The following is an 18990-nucleotide window of genomic DNA, read 5'->3' as shown; positions in this document are numbered from 1 at the left end:
TCCTGCTTCTCCCTGCCCAACCCTATCAGGAATAAATGTTGTTTGTCCCAGGCAACCCACCCCCACTCACTGGAACACATGAAGGTAATCCTTGGAGATTCTCCATTTTTCTCTCTTGGGCCAGGCCCTGTAAGTACGGGGTAGATTCCATCCCCATTGCTCCACTTCCACCTTTGCTCTTGGCCTCTGAAACTGTTGTCTCTGATTATTTCCCTACTTCCTGCACAGGATTCTTGGATTTCCTCTTTAAATTGGAACCTCAGCTCAAACACCTGTTTACAGCAGGACCTTTTATGCTGGGAAATGCCCCCAACCACATAGCAAGCGTCAAGAACAAACTTGATCACATTTCACTTGTTTTCCCTCATGTAATGGATGCTCTTTGAGGCCATTGCTTCCTGAGCAGGGCTGGGAAACAGCAAGGAGAACTGAGATTGGGAGGCTAGAACTGGCTCCTGATCTGCTTTAATAGCAGTTCGGAAAGGGGTGGGGCTCTAAACACAGAGCAGGGGCAGAAGCCAGATGCAAGGCAGGACCTGGAAGTCAGGAGGTGAGGGACAAGCCGCCAGGTTGGAGCTCAGAAACCTGGCATCGAGGGACTGATCATCTGACCAGGCTGAGATGTGAAAGAAACAACTGCAGGAAACAGAGAACTGCCCAGTACTTATGTGAGAGCAGTCACTTCCAGAGAAGAGTCACAGGCAGGAGATCTTTCCTCCACCAGTAAAGGAAACAAAAAAGCTGAATATGCCTACTGCCAGTGATTCACTATTCTTGCTGCTTTCATGGAAACCTGTAGATAGGATCAGAAGGTATCATCCTGAGCAGAGAAACTTTGTCAAGAGCTGGGCCATCAACAGGGACAGGAACGCTTGCGAGGAACTTGATTGAGAGAGACTGGCGAAGTTGTTCCTGTTGCAGCACAGCCAATAAACGTGACAGCACAATAAATCTAGGCTAGCCAAAGAGATTCAAGCCTGTAGTGCAGGGGTGGGCAAACGTTTTGGCCAGAGGGCCACATCTGGGTGGGGAAATTAATTGCATGCAGGGCAATGAATGTAGGGCTGGGGCTGGGGGTTGGAGTGCGGAGGGGAGTGTGGTGTGCAGGAAGGGGCTCAGGGCAAGGGGTTGGTGCAGGAGGGGTGCGGGGCATACAAGGGGGCTCAGGGAAGGGATTGGGGTGCAGGAGGGGGTGCACAGTGAGGGAGGGGGCTCAGGGCAGGGGATTGGGGTGCAGACAGGGTGCAGCAGGGGGTTGAGGTGCAGGCAGGGCGCTCAGGGCAGGGAGTTGGGGTGCAGGGTGCAGAAGGGGCTCAGGGTGCGGGCTCCGGCCTGGTGCCGCTTACCTGGAGCGGCTCTAGGGTGGCAATGGCGTGCACTGGATCCAGGGCAGGCTCCCTGCCTGCCTGCCCTGGCCCCGGCGCCACTCCGGGAAGCGGCCGGCACAACGTCCCTGTTTTGAACACCTAGGGACTGCTGGCTAGGTGTTCTTAGTGGGGCAGAGGGGGGGCTCTCAACTCTGGAATTTGCTTCCCCTGTTGGTTTGGCAGAACCTGGATGTGTTGGCCTTCATAACACACTTCTGCTAGGTTTTTGATCCACGGGCTGGGGTATAGAGGTTAACAGTAGATGAAGCCGTCACTGCTGAGAGAGGTCATACCTGTAATGCTAATCTTGTTCAGAGGCCATAGTTTGCATGCTGTGTAAGAGGATACTTCATTGACTTGGTCTTTGGTGCTTCCCACACTAAGTTGCAAAATGCCTATTATGTGAGGGCTGCAGAGATAGAGAGTCAAGGGCAGTAGCTCCCTTCTATCTATCTTAAATAATCTCATTATTATAATCTGATCTCTAAACAAAGACCACCTGTGGAACGGAGGAGTCAGTAGGAGTAATGGAACAGAGAGCATCCCCCTCCATCCACTATCATTGATGAATGGCCATGGCAAGAAGGAGAAGGGACACACTGTAATAGTGTGAGGTCAGCCCGCTTGTGCCAGAAGAAAAACAGTCCAAGAAGAAACTCAACAAGATGACATTTTTACTAATGCAGAGATCTGTGAAATGGTTCTCATGTGCTGAGGATGGAAGACTGGTTGGTGCTTCATAAAAAAGGGTAATAAACATCAGTGTCTCAAGCTGCGAGGAGAGTACTGCAAGAAGCTGTTAGGTTTGATCCAGAGCAGATAAGTCCAGTCACAGACCTACACTGGGAGACAGATAATGGTGAGCACAGCCTAGGGGAGGGAATGGATGGAAGGCCAGGTCTGAATTTGCAGTGAGGTATGAGGCTACATATTCAGAGACAGCTTTCTCAACATACTTTGTCCTTCTCTAGCCTCATTCAACTGAGGAGCTCCACACGCTTCCTTTGTATCCCCAGCACATAGGGAAGTATCACTTTCCCTGTGTTACATACAGGGAAACCATGCCTCACAGACCTTGCTCAAGGTCCCACAGAAGTCAGCAGCAGGATCTGCAACAGAAGCCAGAAATCCTATCCTTTAATCATACAATCCATCTTTTCTTCATGACATTGCTCAGGGAGGAAACAGTCATGCTATATATGGCTTTGGTGCCAGGGCAAGCAGAATAAGTGATACAGTCTCTTACTCTAAAACTGGACAACATCCTGGAAGACTATAGGGGCTGCAGGGAACACTCCTGCCCTCATGCAAGAGGGCAGATTTGTTGGGAACCTACTAAGGCTTTGCCATTTCTGACTTAGTTTACAAATATGAAGGAGAGATGCTGTAGCCACGCACTGCAATCATCAGCAGGATTGAATGTAGGACCATCAGCACCCAAAGCACATACCCCTATCTTATGAGCTAAAGTAGAAACTCTGTTAACTGGGGGCAATCAGCAGACTTGAATTGGAGGGACTAGTCCCTGGAATAGCCATGATTTCATTGACACTAAGGTCCACTATGGCAGAGGCTGTCTGGGCAAGGGCTGTTGCTGGATGTTGGTCTGTGAAGGCCTACATGCACATACAGCTCCTCTCTAAGATGGCTGGCTCTGTGATCACCACCAGGCCCTCCCCTGTCCACAGTCCACAGCACCTTAAAGGAGAACACAGATGGGATCACACCAGCCTTCAGCCGCTTCTGCCCTCCATAAAGCTCAAACTCATCCTGGGTGAAGTGCTGCGAGCAGAGGCAGGCTCCAGCACCTGGGATCCACAGCTTCCTGGAGCCAGGCTCAATGCGCTTCACAGCCAACATCCACCTCTTCCTCAGCTCATGGGCTTTGGGGAAGCTGCAGAGAGACAGGTGAACTTCTCAGTCCTGTTATGTTACCATGGGAATGCGTGAGACACGGCACACGACAGACATCATCCCAGTCCCCACGCCCAGGCCTGCCCATGGCAGCCCCCGTCCATCCCGGTCCCCACGCCCAGGCGTGCCCCGTGGCGCACCCCCGTCCATCCCGGTCCCCACGCCCAGGCGTGCCCCGTGGCGCACCCCCCGTCCATCCCGGTCCCCACGCCCAGGCGTGCCCCGTGGCGCACCCCCCGTCCATCCCGGTCCCCACGCCCAGGCGTGCCCCGTGGCGCACCCCCCGTCCATCCCGGTCCCCACGCCCAGGCGTGCCCCGTGGCGCACCCCCCGTCCATCCCGGTCCCCACGCCCAGGCGTGCCCCGTGGCGCACCCCCCGTCCATCCCGGTCCCCACGCCCAGGCGTGCCCCGTGGCGCACCCCCCGTCCATCCCGGTCCCCACGCCCAGGCGTGCCCCGTGGCGCACCCCCCGTCCATCCCGGTCCCCACGCCCAGGCGTGCCCCGTGGCACCCCCCATCCTGCTGGTCATGGAGCCATAGGTACAACCCTTCCCCCAGGAGAATAAACCAGACCCCGCCCCCCGGATACTAGCCCCGCCCACAGGGATACCAGCCCCGGGAAGCCCCGCCCACAGGGATACCAGCCCCTCGCAGCAGCATCAGGGCCCGATCCCGCGCCGACCTGTGGAAAGAGAGACCCCGGGCGCGGTTCTCCCGCGTGTCCCGGTTCGGACAGTTAATGGCGGAGCAGGCCTTGGGCATCGTCCGGCAGAGCCCCGGGGGGGCTCTAAATCCGCACGCCGTCCTGACTACTCTGCCCCGGGTGTCATGGCGGCAGCGTAGACGGTGGTTGGCCCCGGCAGGGACCCGTCGTCAGTTCCGCCCCTGCGCGGATTGGACCCTGCGCGGACCCGTCGCCCCGGTCTTTTCTGGGAAGGAGAGACCATGGCGGCGGAGCCGAGCAAGGCGGAGATTCAGACTCTGTTCAAGCGGCTGCGGGCGGCGCCGGCCAATAAGGTACCGGAGCGGGGCCGGGTCCGGGTCCTCCAGGTCGGGACTGGGCCCCCGAAGCTGCTTCCTGTCTCTTCTGCTTCTGGTGAAGCTGCGGGGCCCGGCCCCTGCTGGCTTGGGGGGCTGCCCCGGATTGTGCCCTCTGCCCGGCCTCGGGTGCCCGCGGCCGTGCAGCGAGACAGGCCGGTTCTCGCCTGGGCCGGCCGGCCCCGCTGCCAGGGCAGGGGCAGCTTCCCGGGTAGCGGCACGTCCGGGGCCGGTGGCCAGGCAGCCAGCCGTGGTGCGAGGCGTTGATCCGCTGGAAGTGGCCTAGCGGCCCGGGACGCCACAGCCGGAGCGGGGGCTGGAAGCGGATGCGGGGGGCCTGCCCAGCGCCAGGGGACACTTATTATTTTAGCATTTAACCTGCTAGCTCTGCTGCTTTCGTGTGGAAGCGGGGATACAAGCCCACCTAGCTCAGACCTCCCTGTTGCTCCTCAAGCTGATGGTAGGACCATCTCTCAGACCCTCTCTGACTTCCTTACTCTTCCTCTAGGCCTGTTTTGACTGTGGTGCTAAGAATCCAAGCTGGGCCAGTATTTCCTATGGCGTATTTCTGTGCATTGACTGCTCTGGAGTGCACAGGTCACTGGGTGTGCATCTAAGCTTCATCAGGTTTGTATGTTTAGCTCAGGAGTTGAAATGGGGGGATGCATTGTGGGGAACGGAAAGATGTTTTGATCTGCAGATCAAGGATGCATTCACTCACAACATTTGCTTATCTTGTAATTATGGGAATTAGCTGAGGTTTGATTATCAGGAGGACTTCTGTCAAGCAGGAGGCACTTTATTCTCAAAAGTGCACAATTTTCTTTATAGCTTGCTGAAAGTGTAACGCTTTGAATTTGGCTCTCAGCTCTTTTAACATATGAAGAAACTCAGTGAAATAGTCCTCAGACCACCAGTGTGTTACATGCATTACCCTTAAGGAAAGAGCATTTGGATTATTCTGTGTAAGAGCTGGAATACTAGCAAAGAATTTCACCCTTTTCAGTAATATCAGTAAGAGGGGAAATGAAGGATGAAATTAGAGCTAAGATGATAAATGCCCGACTGAAATGGTTAGACATAAGTGGTGTAGTTTGTGATAGGAAAGATACCAGTAAGATTAAAAGAGAAAGTCTAAAAAAAATGGTGGGCAGTCCAGTTTTAATGTATAGTGCTCATTGTGGAGCAACAAAGAAGAAAAATGAACAAATGATTGGTTCCACAGAAAAGTAAATGTTGAGGAGGAGAGTGGTGTAAGGAAGAAAGGCCATGTCAGGCATATGTGTGTGAGAGACTTACTCAAAGTGAGACCCATAAACAAAAGAATGAGGGAGTTCAGGCTCAGATGGTTTGGTCCTGTAAAGTGCAGTCTTGCCAACTATGTGGGTAAAGAGTCCAGCAAATTAAGGCCAGCCCAAAGCGTGGAGGGATGTCATAAAGGAAGAAGATGTTTTAGCATGTGGTGTGATAGAGGCTGAGACAGTGGACACAGCTCCCAGGGCACCTTGGAGTGAGAGCGCTCATAGCGCAGATCCCATTTGATGGCAGTAGCGCAAGGAAGAAGAGTAAGAGGTGGTGATGTATTGGGCCTATTCAGACCAACCCCAGCAAGGTAGGTCATCACTGAACATTATCTGGTGTTTTGTTCATGTCTCAAATGATAGGACTCCCACCCTTTCCATTGCAGAGATTGTTCCTCAGCCTCACAAGTCCTGCTATCTTGGTGTTTCTCATGGTATTTAAGCTCCTTAGGATAGGGACTGTCTTTTTGTTGGGTCTGTACAGTGCCTAGTGCAATGGGGTCCTGGTCTATAATTGTGGGTCTCTAGGCATGATTGTAATAGAAATTACTATTTATTTGTCCAAATTTTCCCACTTCTTCCTGTTACCCTCTTTGCTGTTTACACGCTTTGGATGTTTACAAACTGGTCTCTCCTTAAGTCATGTCTTAACTAGAGTAGACAGATTTACCTCTTCATCTTTATCATAACTCAGACCCTCAGCCCTTGGATAACTGTATTGCTCTTTTCTGATCTGCATCCCTTTTGTCTTTTTGGCACTTGGATGCCATAACAGAAGGTAATATTTCAGGCACAGATGCACATGCACCAGAGCCATGGAAGAAAGCTGTTCCTTCCCTGCTCACTGATATGAAGCCACTGCAATCTTTTTTGGCTTGCTATAGTGAGTGACCCTCCTGTTAAACTTCCCATCTGCTGTCTCCCTAAGAATTTCTACTTTCCAGGTTTCTCTCTCCATTTAGTATCTGTTCCAGCATCTGTTCCCCCAGATGTGTATTAGTGTCACTTTCAGAGCAGGCTGGCTAATAACATGGTTCTGAATCCAGGACACCTACATCTTCTTGATCTAGCTGATTTGTTCTTGTACAGGTCTACAGAGCTGGATTCAAACTGGAGCTGGTTCCAGCTGAGGTGTATGCAAGTGGGCAGCAATGCCAATGCGGTGAGGAACTTCTATAGTAATTTTGTTTGATTTCCCTTTCAGTTGTGGGCATTCTCTGCTTCCTGTGTGCCCAGCTCCTCCTGACATGGCTTTCTTGGTGCATGGATACTATTCTCCTCTCGCTGTCTCTGGATACCTGCAGGACAAGAGAGGCACTTTCATTTTCTATCTCCAGTTAAGGGGTCAGAACAGTGACCCTGGTGGAGATTAGAGACTCCTGATATATAGGTCTGTCATTTTCCTAGATCTCCCTTACATGAGAGCTGAAGGATTTTTTTTAAAGATAAGGGAGTTCTGCTCAGGAAGAGCCTAGAAGCCCTTGCCCCATGCTGTGATTCAGAAGCACTCCTCCCTGGGAAGGGCTGGTAGTGGGTTCTTGAATCTCTGGATCCTGGAAGAGCAGGCGGAGTTGAACAGTAGCTGATATATTCCTGGGATAAAACACTTTACTCCTCCTATACTCCTCATTCACTGGGAAGTTCCCGCTTCCTGTTACTGCTGCTCTCAAGTTGGTTACTGATATCTGATGCTTGTGGGAGTTTGACTTGACTGTCTGTAGACTGATTATCCACTTTTCCTCAGACTGCCTTCTTCCGCCAACATGGCTGCACAACCACAGATGCCAATGCCAAGTATAATAGCCGAGCTGCCCAGATGTACAGGGAGAAGATCCGGCAGCTGGCGAGTGCTGCCATGGCCAAGTATGGCACCAGTGTAAGTGCTGACCAGCCTGTACCACAGTGGGAAAGAAGCATAATGCTGATTGCTGAGTCACATGTGATGTCTTCTTCCTTTCAGCTCCTGATAGATGGACTGAGTGGAACCCCAGGCCATTCCCCTGAGAAGAATGATGCTGACTTCTTCATGGAGCACACACAGGTGAGACAAACCAGCTAGATGTGGCTCTCCCTGTTGAAAGCTGCTTTGTCAACTTTCCAGGAGCCTGCTTTCACACCTTGTTTACATGAAAAAGGCTGATTGCACCTGACCTTACTGGTAATATGGAGTTGCAGCCTGTGAAGACTACAGTTCCCAGCCAATAGCATGGTCCAGGAGTGGAGTATTGCAGACTGGAACCTCTGCCTGCTGCCACTCTGCATTGTAGGTGAAGGACAGCTCTGAGCACCACTGGGGAACTCTGTCAGCTCCTTTTGGCCTTGTTTTGGTTACCCCTTTACTACATAGACTCTCTCTTTTTTTTTTTTTTTCTGACTGTTACGCCAAGGAGAGGTAGCCAGCAGGAGCTTGTGTACAAATTACCCCTGCTGTTTAGAGGCCCAGGTCTGTTAGATTTGGGCCACTGCTCATACGGTTCTTGTGAGTGGAGTAAAATGAGAACAGACCTGAGGGAATGTAGGATAGCCAGGATAGTCTTCTACCCTCCCCCAGGGAGCCAGGTTGGGGTTATCCCCTCAAATATGGACAGTCCTTCATCTAAGTCTAAATTGTGATGGCATCCCATTTATCTACCTCTTGAATGAGACTGTCCCTCTTGTCTTCCTACCCCACTGCATCCAGCTCAGCTCCATTCTCCCTCCACTGATGATTTCTTGGAACTCCTGTGGGAATACTGACTGGCCCCTAATGTAATCAGTGTCTCTGGAGAAGCTATGATATGTGCAGTTTGGGTACATATTATCCTCTTTTGATCTATAACTGGGTGGAGTCACTATTCACCTGGGGTGGGATTGGTATCTGTACTGGGTCATTTATCCCTTGAGACTCATTGCATCATGTTTCAACCGTTAAGCTTTCCAGTACCTGGGATGTGGCAGAGGCCAGTCAGAATCCAGCATTGTCCTCACTGGAGTCTGAGAGAGCAGCAAAGCCATTGGAAACCAGCGAGATGCCACGTGAGTTCACTGCTGAACAGCTTCTCTTCCAGCAAAGAATCTCACTGGGCTGGGGTTGGAAAGGCTCAGATTCTCCCTTGCTCAGGCAATGAGTGGAAGTTCCATGCAACATGGTGTTGGAGTTCCAGTGAAATGGATACGTCTGGGAAACTCATTCTGCTCCCAGATCAGAGATATTGTGCAGTTCTTTGCTCTCCTTGCAGCATGTGCATGGAAACAGGATCTTTATGACTCGGGGTTTGCCTGACCTGTTTTCTTGGTGCTCATCTGCAGCCCTTATAATCCTTTCTGCTGCAGCTTTCTGCACTGTCCCTTGAAATATATGGGGTCTGCATATGGGGTGCATGGAGCTGGGGCAGGTGAATATAGAGTTATAGAGATTCTATTTCCAGGTAGATGTTGCAGGGAGGGAAGGGAGCCACAGAGAATCAGGGATGTGGAAGAAGAGCTGCTCCTTGAAAGAGCTTCATGCATCTCCCTGTAAGCTGGTGCTCGATGGTTTCTTGACTCACTTAATGAAGAAATTTTTAGAAGGAGTAAGTTGCTGAATGAAGACTGTCAGCTGCTGTGAAGAGTCATCTGCGCTCTGCGGATGTTGTAGCTTTCTGAGAAACATCTGGAATGCATCTGTTAGGGATTGGGGCACTGAGAGCCCCCTGTCAGGCAGGAGAGGCTGTAAATCTGTAAACTTCTTTCCTCACTGTAGTCTGACTGCTCGTCTTGTCTCCATAGAGTCCAACGAAGGCCCATCTATTGACTTGTTGAGTACGTCTCCTAAAGCTCCTCTGGGTAAGTGAGAGAGCCTTCTGGTTTTTCCTACATCAGTGCCTCGCCTGTCCTCCCTGTTACCCTGTCCTTGGGAGTGAGTCATTCTTGTTTGGCTCTAGCTGGCTCTGGGCCTGGCAGAGTAGCTGTCTGTGCAGGTTTTCACTAGTGAGATCAGTAGAGCTGAAACTGGCTTGAGCCCATTCTTCGTTCTATAATAGGAATTTATCCTCCTGTGGAGTCTGCCCTCAGGGATCTGTTGTTGGCTTTCCAATCACATTGTGCTCTTGGCTCTCGTTAGGTTACCCACAGGCCCAGACTCTGTAGCCATTGATTCCACTCTGTGTACTGGAGACTTCCTGCCTCGTTTGCCCTCCTCACCCAAACTTAAATGTGCATCTCATTCCCAACAGCTTGCTCCCATTCTAGGGTTTAGCACAGGTGACTAGATCTTGACTGCCCAAGGGCCATTCTAGTAATTTTCTAGGAACCCAATGACAGCATATAACTGGCATACAGTCAGCTCGCTTCAGCCTCCTCTTCAGTATGGAGGTGTGGCCAACAAGGACGGCAGGTCCCACAATGCTGTCCTCCTCCTGGCTCTGTAGTGTGTGGCTGGAGCCTGCATCTCCCTATTAGGAAGTGTGTGCACTCCTGACCTGCACTGTGCTCAGGCCTGACGTAAACCTTAGTCCAAGAGTAAACCTTTCCCTCCCTGTGTTTGTTTCTCTCCCTCAGACGCGTCCATGTGTCTGTCTGCACAAGGCTCTGCTCCTGCCAGAGGTAACTGGCTAACAAATAGCCTGCACTGGCTGCTTGTGGCACCTCTGCCTGCCCTCTTCTGTGATTCTGCCTTCAGCCCTAATGTTGGATTCCTGGGCAGCAGAGTACATCCAAACTTCTGCCCCCGAAGTGGCAGATTCCAGGTGGAAGGAAGGGTGAGGGAAGCTGCTGGCTGCCTCTGTGCCCCATTGGGCTTTGGGATCCATCCTTCGGTGTGGGGTCTTCACAACCAGCTTCCCGGGCACAGTGGTTCAGTGCCCCTTCCAGATGTCTCCCTGTAACTGGGGCATAGCTATGCTGCCGGCTGCTTGGACTCTTCTGGCTTTCTGGATGACTCTCCCTAGAGGCATCTTTGGTGGGCACCAGCCCCGCTTTCCCACCTCTCCCTCGTGCTGCCTTTCCTTTCTGAGACACTGCTGGAGCTCTCCCAACAGACAGATCGAGTCTTTGTCCATTGACCCCACCTTCACCACCAAATAGAGGACACCAGCTGCATGACATGTCACTTATTGGTGCAGCCAGAACTTCCCTCAGAGTGACATCCTCCCATCCAGGCCCACAACCTGTGTGCCTGAAGCTTCTCATTCTTCATAGTGGTCTCGCTGCTTCATTCTTGGCCGGGTGAAGTCACCTGGGCTGTGCTGTGAAACTGCATGATGTGTCCTGGACTTCGTTGCGGCTGGGCTGTGGATTTTTGTGTGTGGGCTGTTGCCTGGGCTGTTATGAACTAACCCCAGCTTGTTGAATGCTTTCACTCCTGTTCACTCACTCCTCCCTTCCTGTTCCAGAACTAAAATCTTCCCTCATTGGAAAGAAGAAGCCAGGCACTGCCAAGAAAGGGGTATGTCGGAGCTCCTATTACAGGGGGCTCTCCCTTGCACCTTATGCATCCCTGCTTTCCTTCCCCTGGTCATGGCTCGTTCCCTGGCACCTCACGTTGCTACCCTTATTGAGGTTGCCTCGGAACCTGGCCCTCCTTCTGAGGTGTCTGATGCCTGTTCATGAAACCTTTGCTTTCTGCCTGATTAGCCAGTTGATGAGGCTCTGGTCTATTGGTTCTTCCTTCCCCCCGCACACTCAATGCCTTGCTAAATTGAAGGCAGTGAAACTATCATGCCTTGCGGTATTGTGAGTACCACGGGTGGGCCCAGAATGCACGTGGCTAATCCCATACTGCATTGCACAAGTAGTTCAGTTCACTCTCTGTGGGTGCTTTCTGAAACATCAGTCACTTGCTGCTATGTGGTGTGGGGCACTGAACCAGAAAAGCTGAAGGCCTGATGTGCTGGGTATTTCTGATGGGCCCTGAACTCCCCTGGGCGTCTTAAGGAGAAATTCTCACTCTGGGTCTGTTTTATCCAGCTGGGTGCAAAAAAGGGGCTTGGAGCCCAGAAAGTGAGCAGCCAGAGCTTCAGTGAGATAGAGCGACAAGCCCAAGTGGCTGAGAAGCTGAGGGAGCAGCAGTTGGTGGAGTCGAGGAAACAAGCTGAGGAGTCCATGTGAGTGTCAAGCACTGGGGAAGAAGCCACAGTCATGGGCTGAATACTTGCTTGCCAGGGCAATGAAATTGGCATGAGGCTGATGCTCTCTACCCTGAGAACTCTTAGCCTGTAGGTGCTGAACAAGCAGCAAAGTAGCTCTCTGGGCAGGAGCAGAAGGTAATTTGAAGTAGGAGTTGTCCCTCCAGCAAGGCAGAAGCGGCATTGCTGTGACTGTTTGAATCAGTGCCTCTGAAAGGGGTTTGGGTTGGTAGATGTGGCAGTTCCCTGTTGCTCCATAGATTCTGGCTCTGTTCCACTAATGCCATTTTTGGGCCTGATCCAAAGACTGGCCTGGGATCAGGACCTGCTGTTCATGCTCAGAGACTTTGTACACTAATCTTTTTTATAAGAAAGTGAACACAATATGAAATCCTAGTGTAGATCAAGCTACATCGAGAAAACTACAGCATGCCCTTTCTATGCTAGGATTTTACAATGTGATTGCTTTGTTTTTGCATAAACCTACCTTTCCCAGTGTAGATATGACCAGAGTGATTTTTTATTTTATTTTTTTCTTCCCCCTCCACCCCACCATTCCACAGAATTCACCTTGGGGGAGAGGTGACCTTGTATCCACTCCTATTGTTTCCTTTAGAGTCACTTCAATGCGACTGGCCTATCAGGAGTTGCAGATCGATCGGAAAAAGGAGGAAAAGAAACTTCAGAACCTGGAAGGGAAGAAACGTGAACAAGCTGAGAGACTGGGCATGGGATTGGTCTCCAGAAGGTATTTATTTTGGGGATGCCTGGGGTGGTACTTTGCTGCAGGAAAGACTATCTGGGGGTGCTTTGCTCTGGATTAGATTAGTGCGGGAGCCTGCTGCCATCTTAACAGATAAGTGATTCAGAATGCCTGTGTGGTGAGCCGTGTCTGGAATCACTCCCATCCCTGGTGAGGATGAGGCGGGCCCTGCATTCTACTCAAAGCCTGGCCCCCCCATAGGTCTCTGACCCCCTGGGCATTATTGGTGGCATTTGCTATCCTGCAGCATCGTTGGGTTATGGAGAAGTGAAAGAACACTTGGTATCTCAGTCCAGTAGACTCCTAGTCCAATTGCATCATGAGATGGTGCTGGAGCCAGGCTCTGCTGTCTCATGATTCTTAGCACCCACATCTTCTCAGGGTTGGCCAGTTCTAGTTGAAGCAGGATGCTGTAGGGTTGGCTGGATACTGCCACTCCCTGGTTGGGGGTCCCTGAAGCCCAAGCCTTGACTCCCTTCCTCCTTGTTAGTTCCGTCTCTCACTCCGTGCTGTCTGAGATGCAAGTGATTGAGCAGGAGACACCAGTGGCTGCAAAATCCTCTCGCTCCCAGCTGGACTTGTTTGAGGATGCCGGAGGCTTCACATCTGGCCCCCCCAAGTAAGGCTGAACCTCATTGTGGTCTTTGGCTTAGACCTGGGTTTCCTGTGGCTGACCTAGCTGAGTCCCCTGTGCTTGGTCCCTAGGTACAAAGATAATCCCTTCTCACTGGGAGATGCCTTCAGCTCGCGATGGGAAACGGATTCCTCCTGGGGTGTTGACAAAGGGGAGGAGGAGGCTGCAGTGACCATCTCCAGCGTCCGGCCAATTGGAGAGAGGTAAAGGGCACCACTTTGCTGCTCCTAGAGCTCAGAGTCTGGATCCAAGTGGTGGGCCTTGCAGTGAGGTGGATCTAGGCTGGTGTCCGAGGGGAACCAGGCTAGCGACGATGTCAGTGTCCAAACACAGATGATTAAACCCCAGCCCCACAAGCCTCTCCCATGCCTTGCGCTATGAGCAGGATCTATGGAAACCTCATCTCCATGGGTACAGCAACCAAAAACGAAATAGAGCCTTCAGTGTGTCACCCAGAGCAGTCCCTTGGGCTAGGTCACTGAGATAGGAAGTACCCAGTACCTACACTGGCTCCTTAGTGAAAGAGACTCTGGCCTTTGACTCGCCTAACAGGGAAGCCCATGGCCTAGTGGCACAATGGGAACTCTTGCACTGATCTCAAGGACCAAAAGAGTTTAAAGGTGTTTTATAAATTCCACTGTCCAACAATAGAACAGTGATGCTTAAGTTTGGGGGGGTTCTTTCTACAGAGGCCCTTGGTTTTACTTGGTTCCTTGGCAAACACCCAAAAGCATTCATTCCAGTGTTTGAAAGTTCAGAGATCAGATCCAAGAAATTATAACAAAAACATCTATAGTGAAACTGGAATTGTGTGATTATGCAAAACAAACTTAATTAAATCTATTAAAATCTTTCTTTTTGGAGGCAAAATATCAGAGCCTCTTTATTTTCAAAACAACCTTTTTGATTAAAAGGAAAGGGTTAATTGTACTCTGTCCTGTGGTGTAAAGGATGTTTTACCAACCATGGTTTCAACAGTCCTTGAACTGTATCAGCAGGCCCTTTTTTGTTTGCACTAATCCAGTTGCTCTGTATGGTTCCCTTACACTTGTTTAATAACACTGATTATTGAAAACAACTTGACCTATTTTCCATGATTAATTTTCAAACAGGGAGAAAGTTATGGGTTATTGTAACATTTATTTATGAACTTACACATACTTTTTACATTTGAGCTACAATTGGGGTAAATTTTTAAGGCTACTAATCACAACAGAACCTCATGACCGCCAGTCAAACTCAGCTTTGCTAAACTGCCCTCCTGATGGGGGATCAGCAGTGGCTCATGCCTGTGGCTTTGTAGGTTTGCAATGTGGATGTCAGCAGAGCGGAGTTGATAAGCTGCCTTCCTTGCTGCTTCAGTGAGCACAAAGATCTAATGAAGTCTCTGTCCTGTCTCATCTCCCTCAGACCCACCAATAGGAGGGAGGCAGAGAGCAGGACATCTGCAGTGGAATCAAATGAAGCTCGGCAGAAGTTCGCCGGGGCCAAAGCCATCTCCTCAGATATGTTCTTTGGGCGGGAAGCAGATGCTGAGGTAAGTGCCACGCTTATCCCCTGCACCTGCCTTTCCTGCTGTACTTGGGCTGGTACTTATCCCCTGGCCTCACCGTCTCCCATCCTGTCTCAAGCCCTGGTTTCATCCCTTTCTGTTGTAGCTGAGTCTGAGTCTTCTGCTTTCTCCTTGATGCAGTATGAAGCCAGGTCTCGATTGCAGCAGCTCTCCAGCAGCAGTGCCATCAGCTCCGCAGACCTCTTTGGGGAGGCTGAGAACGCGCACTCAGCAGGTTTGTTAGTACCTAGCTAAGGGAGGGGAGCGGGCAGACAATGGCAGACTCCTGGATCTAAGCCTAGAAGGGTCATGGCTGAGGGGCTGCTATGGTGCTGAATAAGCAGGGCCTGCTGGGAGGGGGCTATTCTTGCCCTCAGACCCCAACCCACCCCTTTTGCTGGCTCTTGGCAGGTGGCGTGTCAATTGGGAACGTGCTGCCTGCAGCTGACATCACCCAGTTCAAGCAAGGAGTAAAATCTGTTGCTGGCAAGATGGCCGTTCTAGCCAACGGTGTGATGAACTCTCTCCAGGTGAGGCAGGGGTGTTCCTCACTGTGGCCAGGGGTGGGGGTCTGAGCGTCCTACCTACTGGGCATGTACAGATAAACAGCAGGGCAAATAAGCTGAATTTGGACCCTATGGATTTCAGCCTCCTACCTCTTGCCTCATCTGCAGGAAGCTGCCTTCCCTTATCCTCTGCTTGGGCTCTGCATATGCACAGTGGGTTTGCAGGGACCAGTTCCTGTGCAGGCATTTTCATGCTACAATTAATGACCGCTGCCCTCCAGTAGCTGAGGCCATTCCATGCCACTGTAGTAAATCTGTTTTGGGGCTGATTTCAGAGCACCTTCTTGCACTGGTAAAGAAGACCCTTTATTGCCCTAAGGTCTCCTTCCCCCCCATTCTGCATCCCTGGGCAGAGTCCTCCACAGTGGGACTGCTTTCCTCTGACCTGCCTTTTGGCCTGGCATCCCAAATGTTTGTGATTAGCTCTGTGCTGGTCTGTCTCTCAAGTCCCTAGGAATGTTAAGCATCTCTGGGTGTTCCTATCTGCAGCTGTCTCCTCATAATGTGAGTGGTTGGGACAGTGACTCAGGGTGTGTTTCCTTCCTCAGGATCGCTATGGTTCATATTGATGACCATTGGACTGCAGCTCAGACGAATGCCAGCGAGAGGCACCAGTCTCACCTTGAGTTGTTTGGAGTTATGCTGCAGGATTCGTTTGTCTGTCTGGGGCGGGGTGGGTGAGGTCAACAGAAACAGAAGGGCATGAGGAGATGCCCATGCCCAACATCCTTTCCAAATAGCTCTGGAGTCTCATCTCTATTAGAAACCAATATGCCCTCAAACCGAACCTTCAGCCACTAGGGTGGGAGGCCTGGTCTCAGAAACCCCACGTTGCTCTGACCTGTGAGACAGGAGGTGCAGGTAGCTCCAGCCCTCACTGGCCCATAGTTTGTTGTCTGAACAAGTGACTCTGTCTGGGGAGTTCCCAGTTGCCCCCTATCATCTGGTCCACAAGGAAATGACCCCCATGTGTCTTGCTCAGTGATGCCACCCCTTCCCCATACACAGGCTAGAATGGCAGAGCTAATGTGCTGGGGAGGGAAGCTCCATTCAGTCACCACATGGCAGAAGCAGTGGGAAATAGCAGTAAATGTTGTTCTGAAAATTACATTGGGTTTTCCTAGGACATGCAGGAATCTGTTTTGGTAGCATAGTAAGTGGGAGCACCTCCCTTCTGTAAATTAAGTCACACTTACTGTTTCTGTAAATCAGCATAGACACAATAACCCCAGCAAAGCAAGAACTTAGTCTTGTTACATCAGGAGGCCAAGCTTAAGCCTGGACTCCAAAGGGAGCTGAGCATTGCAGAGGTATCTGCAGGCTAGGTGTAGAAACTCAGGATGTCTTATTTCCCAGGCACACCTCTTGTTCAGCTTCTTCCAGCTAAGCTGGGGCTGTGACAGGGTTACCAATATTGGTTGGGCATGTTCCTGGAGGTTTCATCACATGACGTTATCTTTAATTAAAGACTAATCGTTAATTCCTGGAGACTCCAGGACAATCTTGGAGGGTTGGCAATGCTAGGCTGTGTGTGCATGCTTTGTTTGAGGAACAGATCAGAGCCTCTTGTGGGGTGGGGTGGCATGGGACACTGAGAGGAATTGTATAATGTATAGTGTCAAACCACCTTGCCTCCTGATGGTTCTCTACTCCTGACCAGGAAGTGTCAACAGTGTTAATACCTGTAGGCCACCCTTAGAGGGGGCCCTTGAGGGCTGGGCTGAAGGCACTTAGCAATGGGAAAAGGGCCCAACACTCTTACAAATGAAAATTCAAATTCTGTGTGGAAATAGAGGCAGTGGCCGTTTGTTCTACTGGCCCAACTTCCACTCAGAGCAATTCAGCCAGCATAGCTCAGCCCAAGGCCAAGTCTCCCAAATATGCTGGGTCTCCCAGACTGGTTTACTTGAATTCCATGCTCCAGTCCCCTCTCTGGTTCCACTTGTTCTGTGCACATGGAGATGGAACAGCACAAGCTGGACCCTGCTCCTCCCAGCACAGTGGTTGTGGGCCTTTTCCTTTTTGAAGTTACTTTAGCTGAGTAACACCCTCTGTGGGTAGAAAAGGCAAAGGGCGTTCCCCTTTCCTTTCCCTCCCATCAATGCTGCCTTGATGCCCAAGTAGCAGGGGCATGGCACCAGCCAGGAGCCTAGTGCAGAGTATGCTGAGCCTCTGTGTGCAGTACACCGACCTGGAGCTTCCTTAAGTTGAGTTCCTTCATGCTGGACTACTGAGGGGCAGGATCTCTTCGTTTTGCTGAATTCTCCCCTAATTTTAACAGGGGAATTAAATTATGGTCCAGTAAACTTCTGGGTTGTTTTTTTCTGAGTACTTGTTGGCAGAGGAATAGCTATGGACAGTCCTCACCTGTGCAGACTCCCCTATGAGTCTTTCAACCTGTAAGGTGTAGCAGCAGCACAGTGGTTACAGGTTGGACCTAATTCCCTTGTAGGGGCAGTGACTGTTGCCCCCTTATGTTTTAATGTGTGTTTGGTGCCTAGATCCTACAGTGATGGGGAGATTTGCTGGAGTGGGGAAGCCAGGGGGAAAGCTCTAGCCATCTGACTTAAAGGCCCAGCAGGGTCTTACCCACCCTCCTTTCTGTGGTTGTTCATTGTACAGTGCAGACACACAACCTTAACTTGTACAGTTGCAGGATCTGAGCATCTGCCTGCCTTACCTTCCTGCAGTTCTTCCCCTAACCCCTGTGCACCTCCTCCAGATCGTGCTCCCTGGGCTCTGAAATATGCACTGATGCTTAGGTTTTAACTGTTAAAATTGTCTTGGAGCAAAGCAGTGACAGCCTCTCCAGCTACTCTCTGTCTGAGGGAGAGGATGGCAAAGGTTGGTGCTATGGCCTGGTGCTCCTTCTGCTCTGAGATGGGAAGGGATTTCTCTTCTCTGGACTGTTCGTATTATTTAGGAGATAAGGGTATTAATGAGCTGTGTTTGTGGCTGGGCTCAGGGCTCAGCCATATGAGGAGGAGTGAAGTGGAACTCTTTCCCTCATCTAAATAAAATCAGACACCTGTATGTTCTCTGTCTAGTCTCTTTCTAGAATGGGCCTGGGGTGCTGGGCGGGTTTGTGCAGGGAGGAGTGAGAGGGAGCAGGCTGAGCAAATGTGGGCAGCTCCCCCTTCTGTAACATGGGCTACATGAGGGATGCTCTGTACTGGCTGGGCCATGGCTGTGTTCTGATTTGGGTTTTCAAATCACTAACCACCCTCTTCTCATCTAATTCTTTCCTGCCGGCTTATGCTGGGCTATGCAGCTTACTGGAATGAGGCAGCAGCGAGTGGAGAAGTGGGTGGTGGGTAGAGCAATCCACTTACTAGCAACCTTCCACCCTTGCCTTGGAGCTGAAGCTGGCTTGATTGATCTAAGGACAAGACAGGCCAGCCCTTGTGTGTTACACCCTAGTGTAAGTGGCAGCTCTATCAGTAAACTGCAAGTAAACATCAAGCCACCAGCTGGGGAAAGTGATGCCCCACTGTTTGGGGTTCCTAGAGAAACGAAGCTTAGGTGGAGCTAAGGTTGAGAGTTTAATGTAGTTTATTCTAAGCTACTACTCTAAAGGGATGTTTAAACCCTGGAATGTCAGTTAGGTTTTAAGTTTAACCACTACATGAATTTCCTGGGTTTATAATTCTTTGGGTTGGGATGGTTATAATATTCCTGTAATGTAGTTTAGGGTAAACTATTAATCTGTACTCAGCCTTAAATTTATGTTGTTGTAGCTTTTGGTTGGGGGGGGAAGGGGGCACTGACTG

General features: G+C 50.9%; 1 protein-coding gene across 2 annotated transcripts; it reads left to right on the top strand.

Annotated features, from left to right (window-relative positions):
- The first annotated feature begins 4160 nt into the window (after window positions 1–4160).
- ARFGAP2 (ARF GTPase activating protein 2) lies at window positions 4161–18253 on the top strand. Of its 2 annotated transcripts, XM_077818638.1 has the most exons (17): window positions 4161–4300; window positions 4830–4948; window positions 6712–6784; window positions 7367–7498; window positions 7583–7663; window positions 8535–8637; window positions 9370–9426; window positions 10141–10185; window positions 10974–11026; window positions 11548–11684; window positions 12322–12453; window positions 12959–13087; window positions 13174–13305; window positions 14513–14639; window positions 14796–14889; window positions 15066–15184; window positions 15769–18253. In XM_077818638.1, the coding sequence occupies exons 1-17, from the start codon at window positions 4229–4231 to the stop codon at window positions 15787–15789; spliced, it is 1626 nt and encodes a 541-aa protein (XP_077674764.1). In that variant the 5' UTR covers window positions 4161–4228; the 3' UTR covers window positions 15790–18253. The 2 variants fall into 2 exon arrangements, with proteins under 2 accessions (XP_077674764.1, XP_077674765.1); XM_077818639.1 differs by lacking the exon at window positions 10141–10185.
- The last annotated feature ends 737 nt before the right edge of the window (window positions 18254–18990 follow it).

The sequence above is a fragment of the Eretmochelys imbricata genome, chromosome 6 (assembly GCF_965152235.1).
Source record: "Eretmochelys imbricata isolate rEreImb1 chromosome 6, rEreImb1.hap1, whole genome shotgun sequence".
NCBI classification, from domain to species: Eukaryota; Metazoa; Chordata; order Testudines; family Cheloniidae; genus Eretmochelys; species Eretmochelys imbricata.
This window is presented reverse-complemented; position numbering and strand designations above follow the sequence as displayed.

Excerpts from the sequence above, each read along its gene's own strand:
- ARFGAP2 (XM_077818638.1), top strand. The coding sequence starts at position 4,229 with ATGGCGGCGGAGCCGAGCAAGGCGGAGATTCAGACTCTGTTCAAGCGG. Across the intron at positions 12,454-12,958 it reads ATGGGATTGGTCTCCAGAAG|TTCCGTCTCTCACTCCGTGC; the intron begins GTATTTATTTTG and ends CCTCCTTGTTAG. Across the intron at positions 14,890-15,065 it reads TGAGAACGCGCACTCAGCAG|GTGGCGTGTCAATTGGGAAC; the intron begins GTTTGTTAGTAC and ends GGCTCTTGGCAG.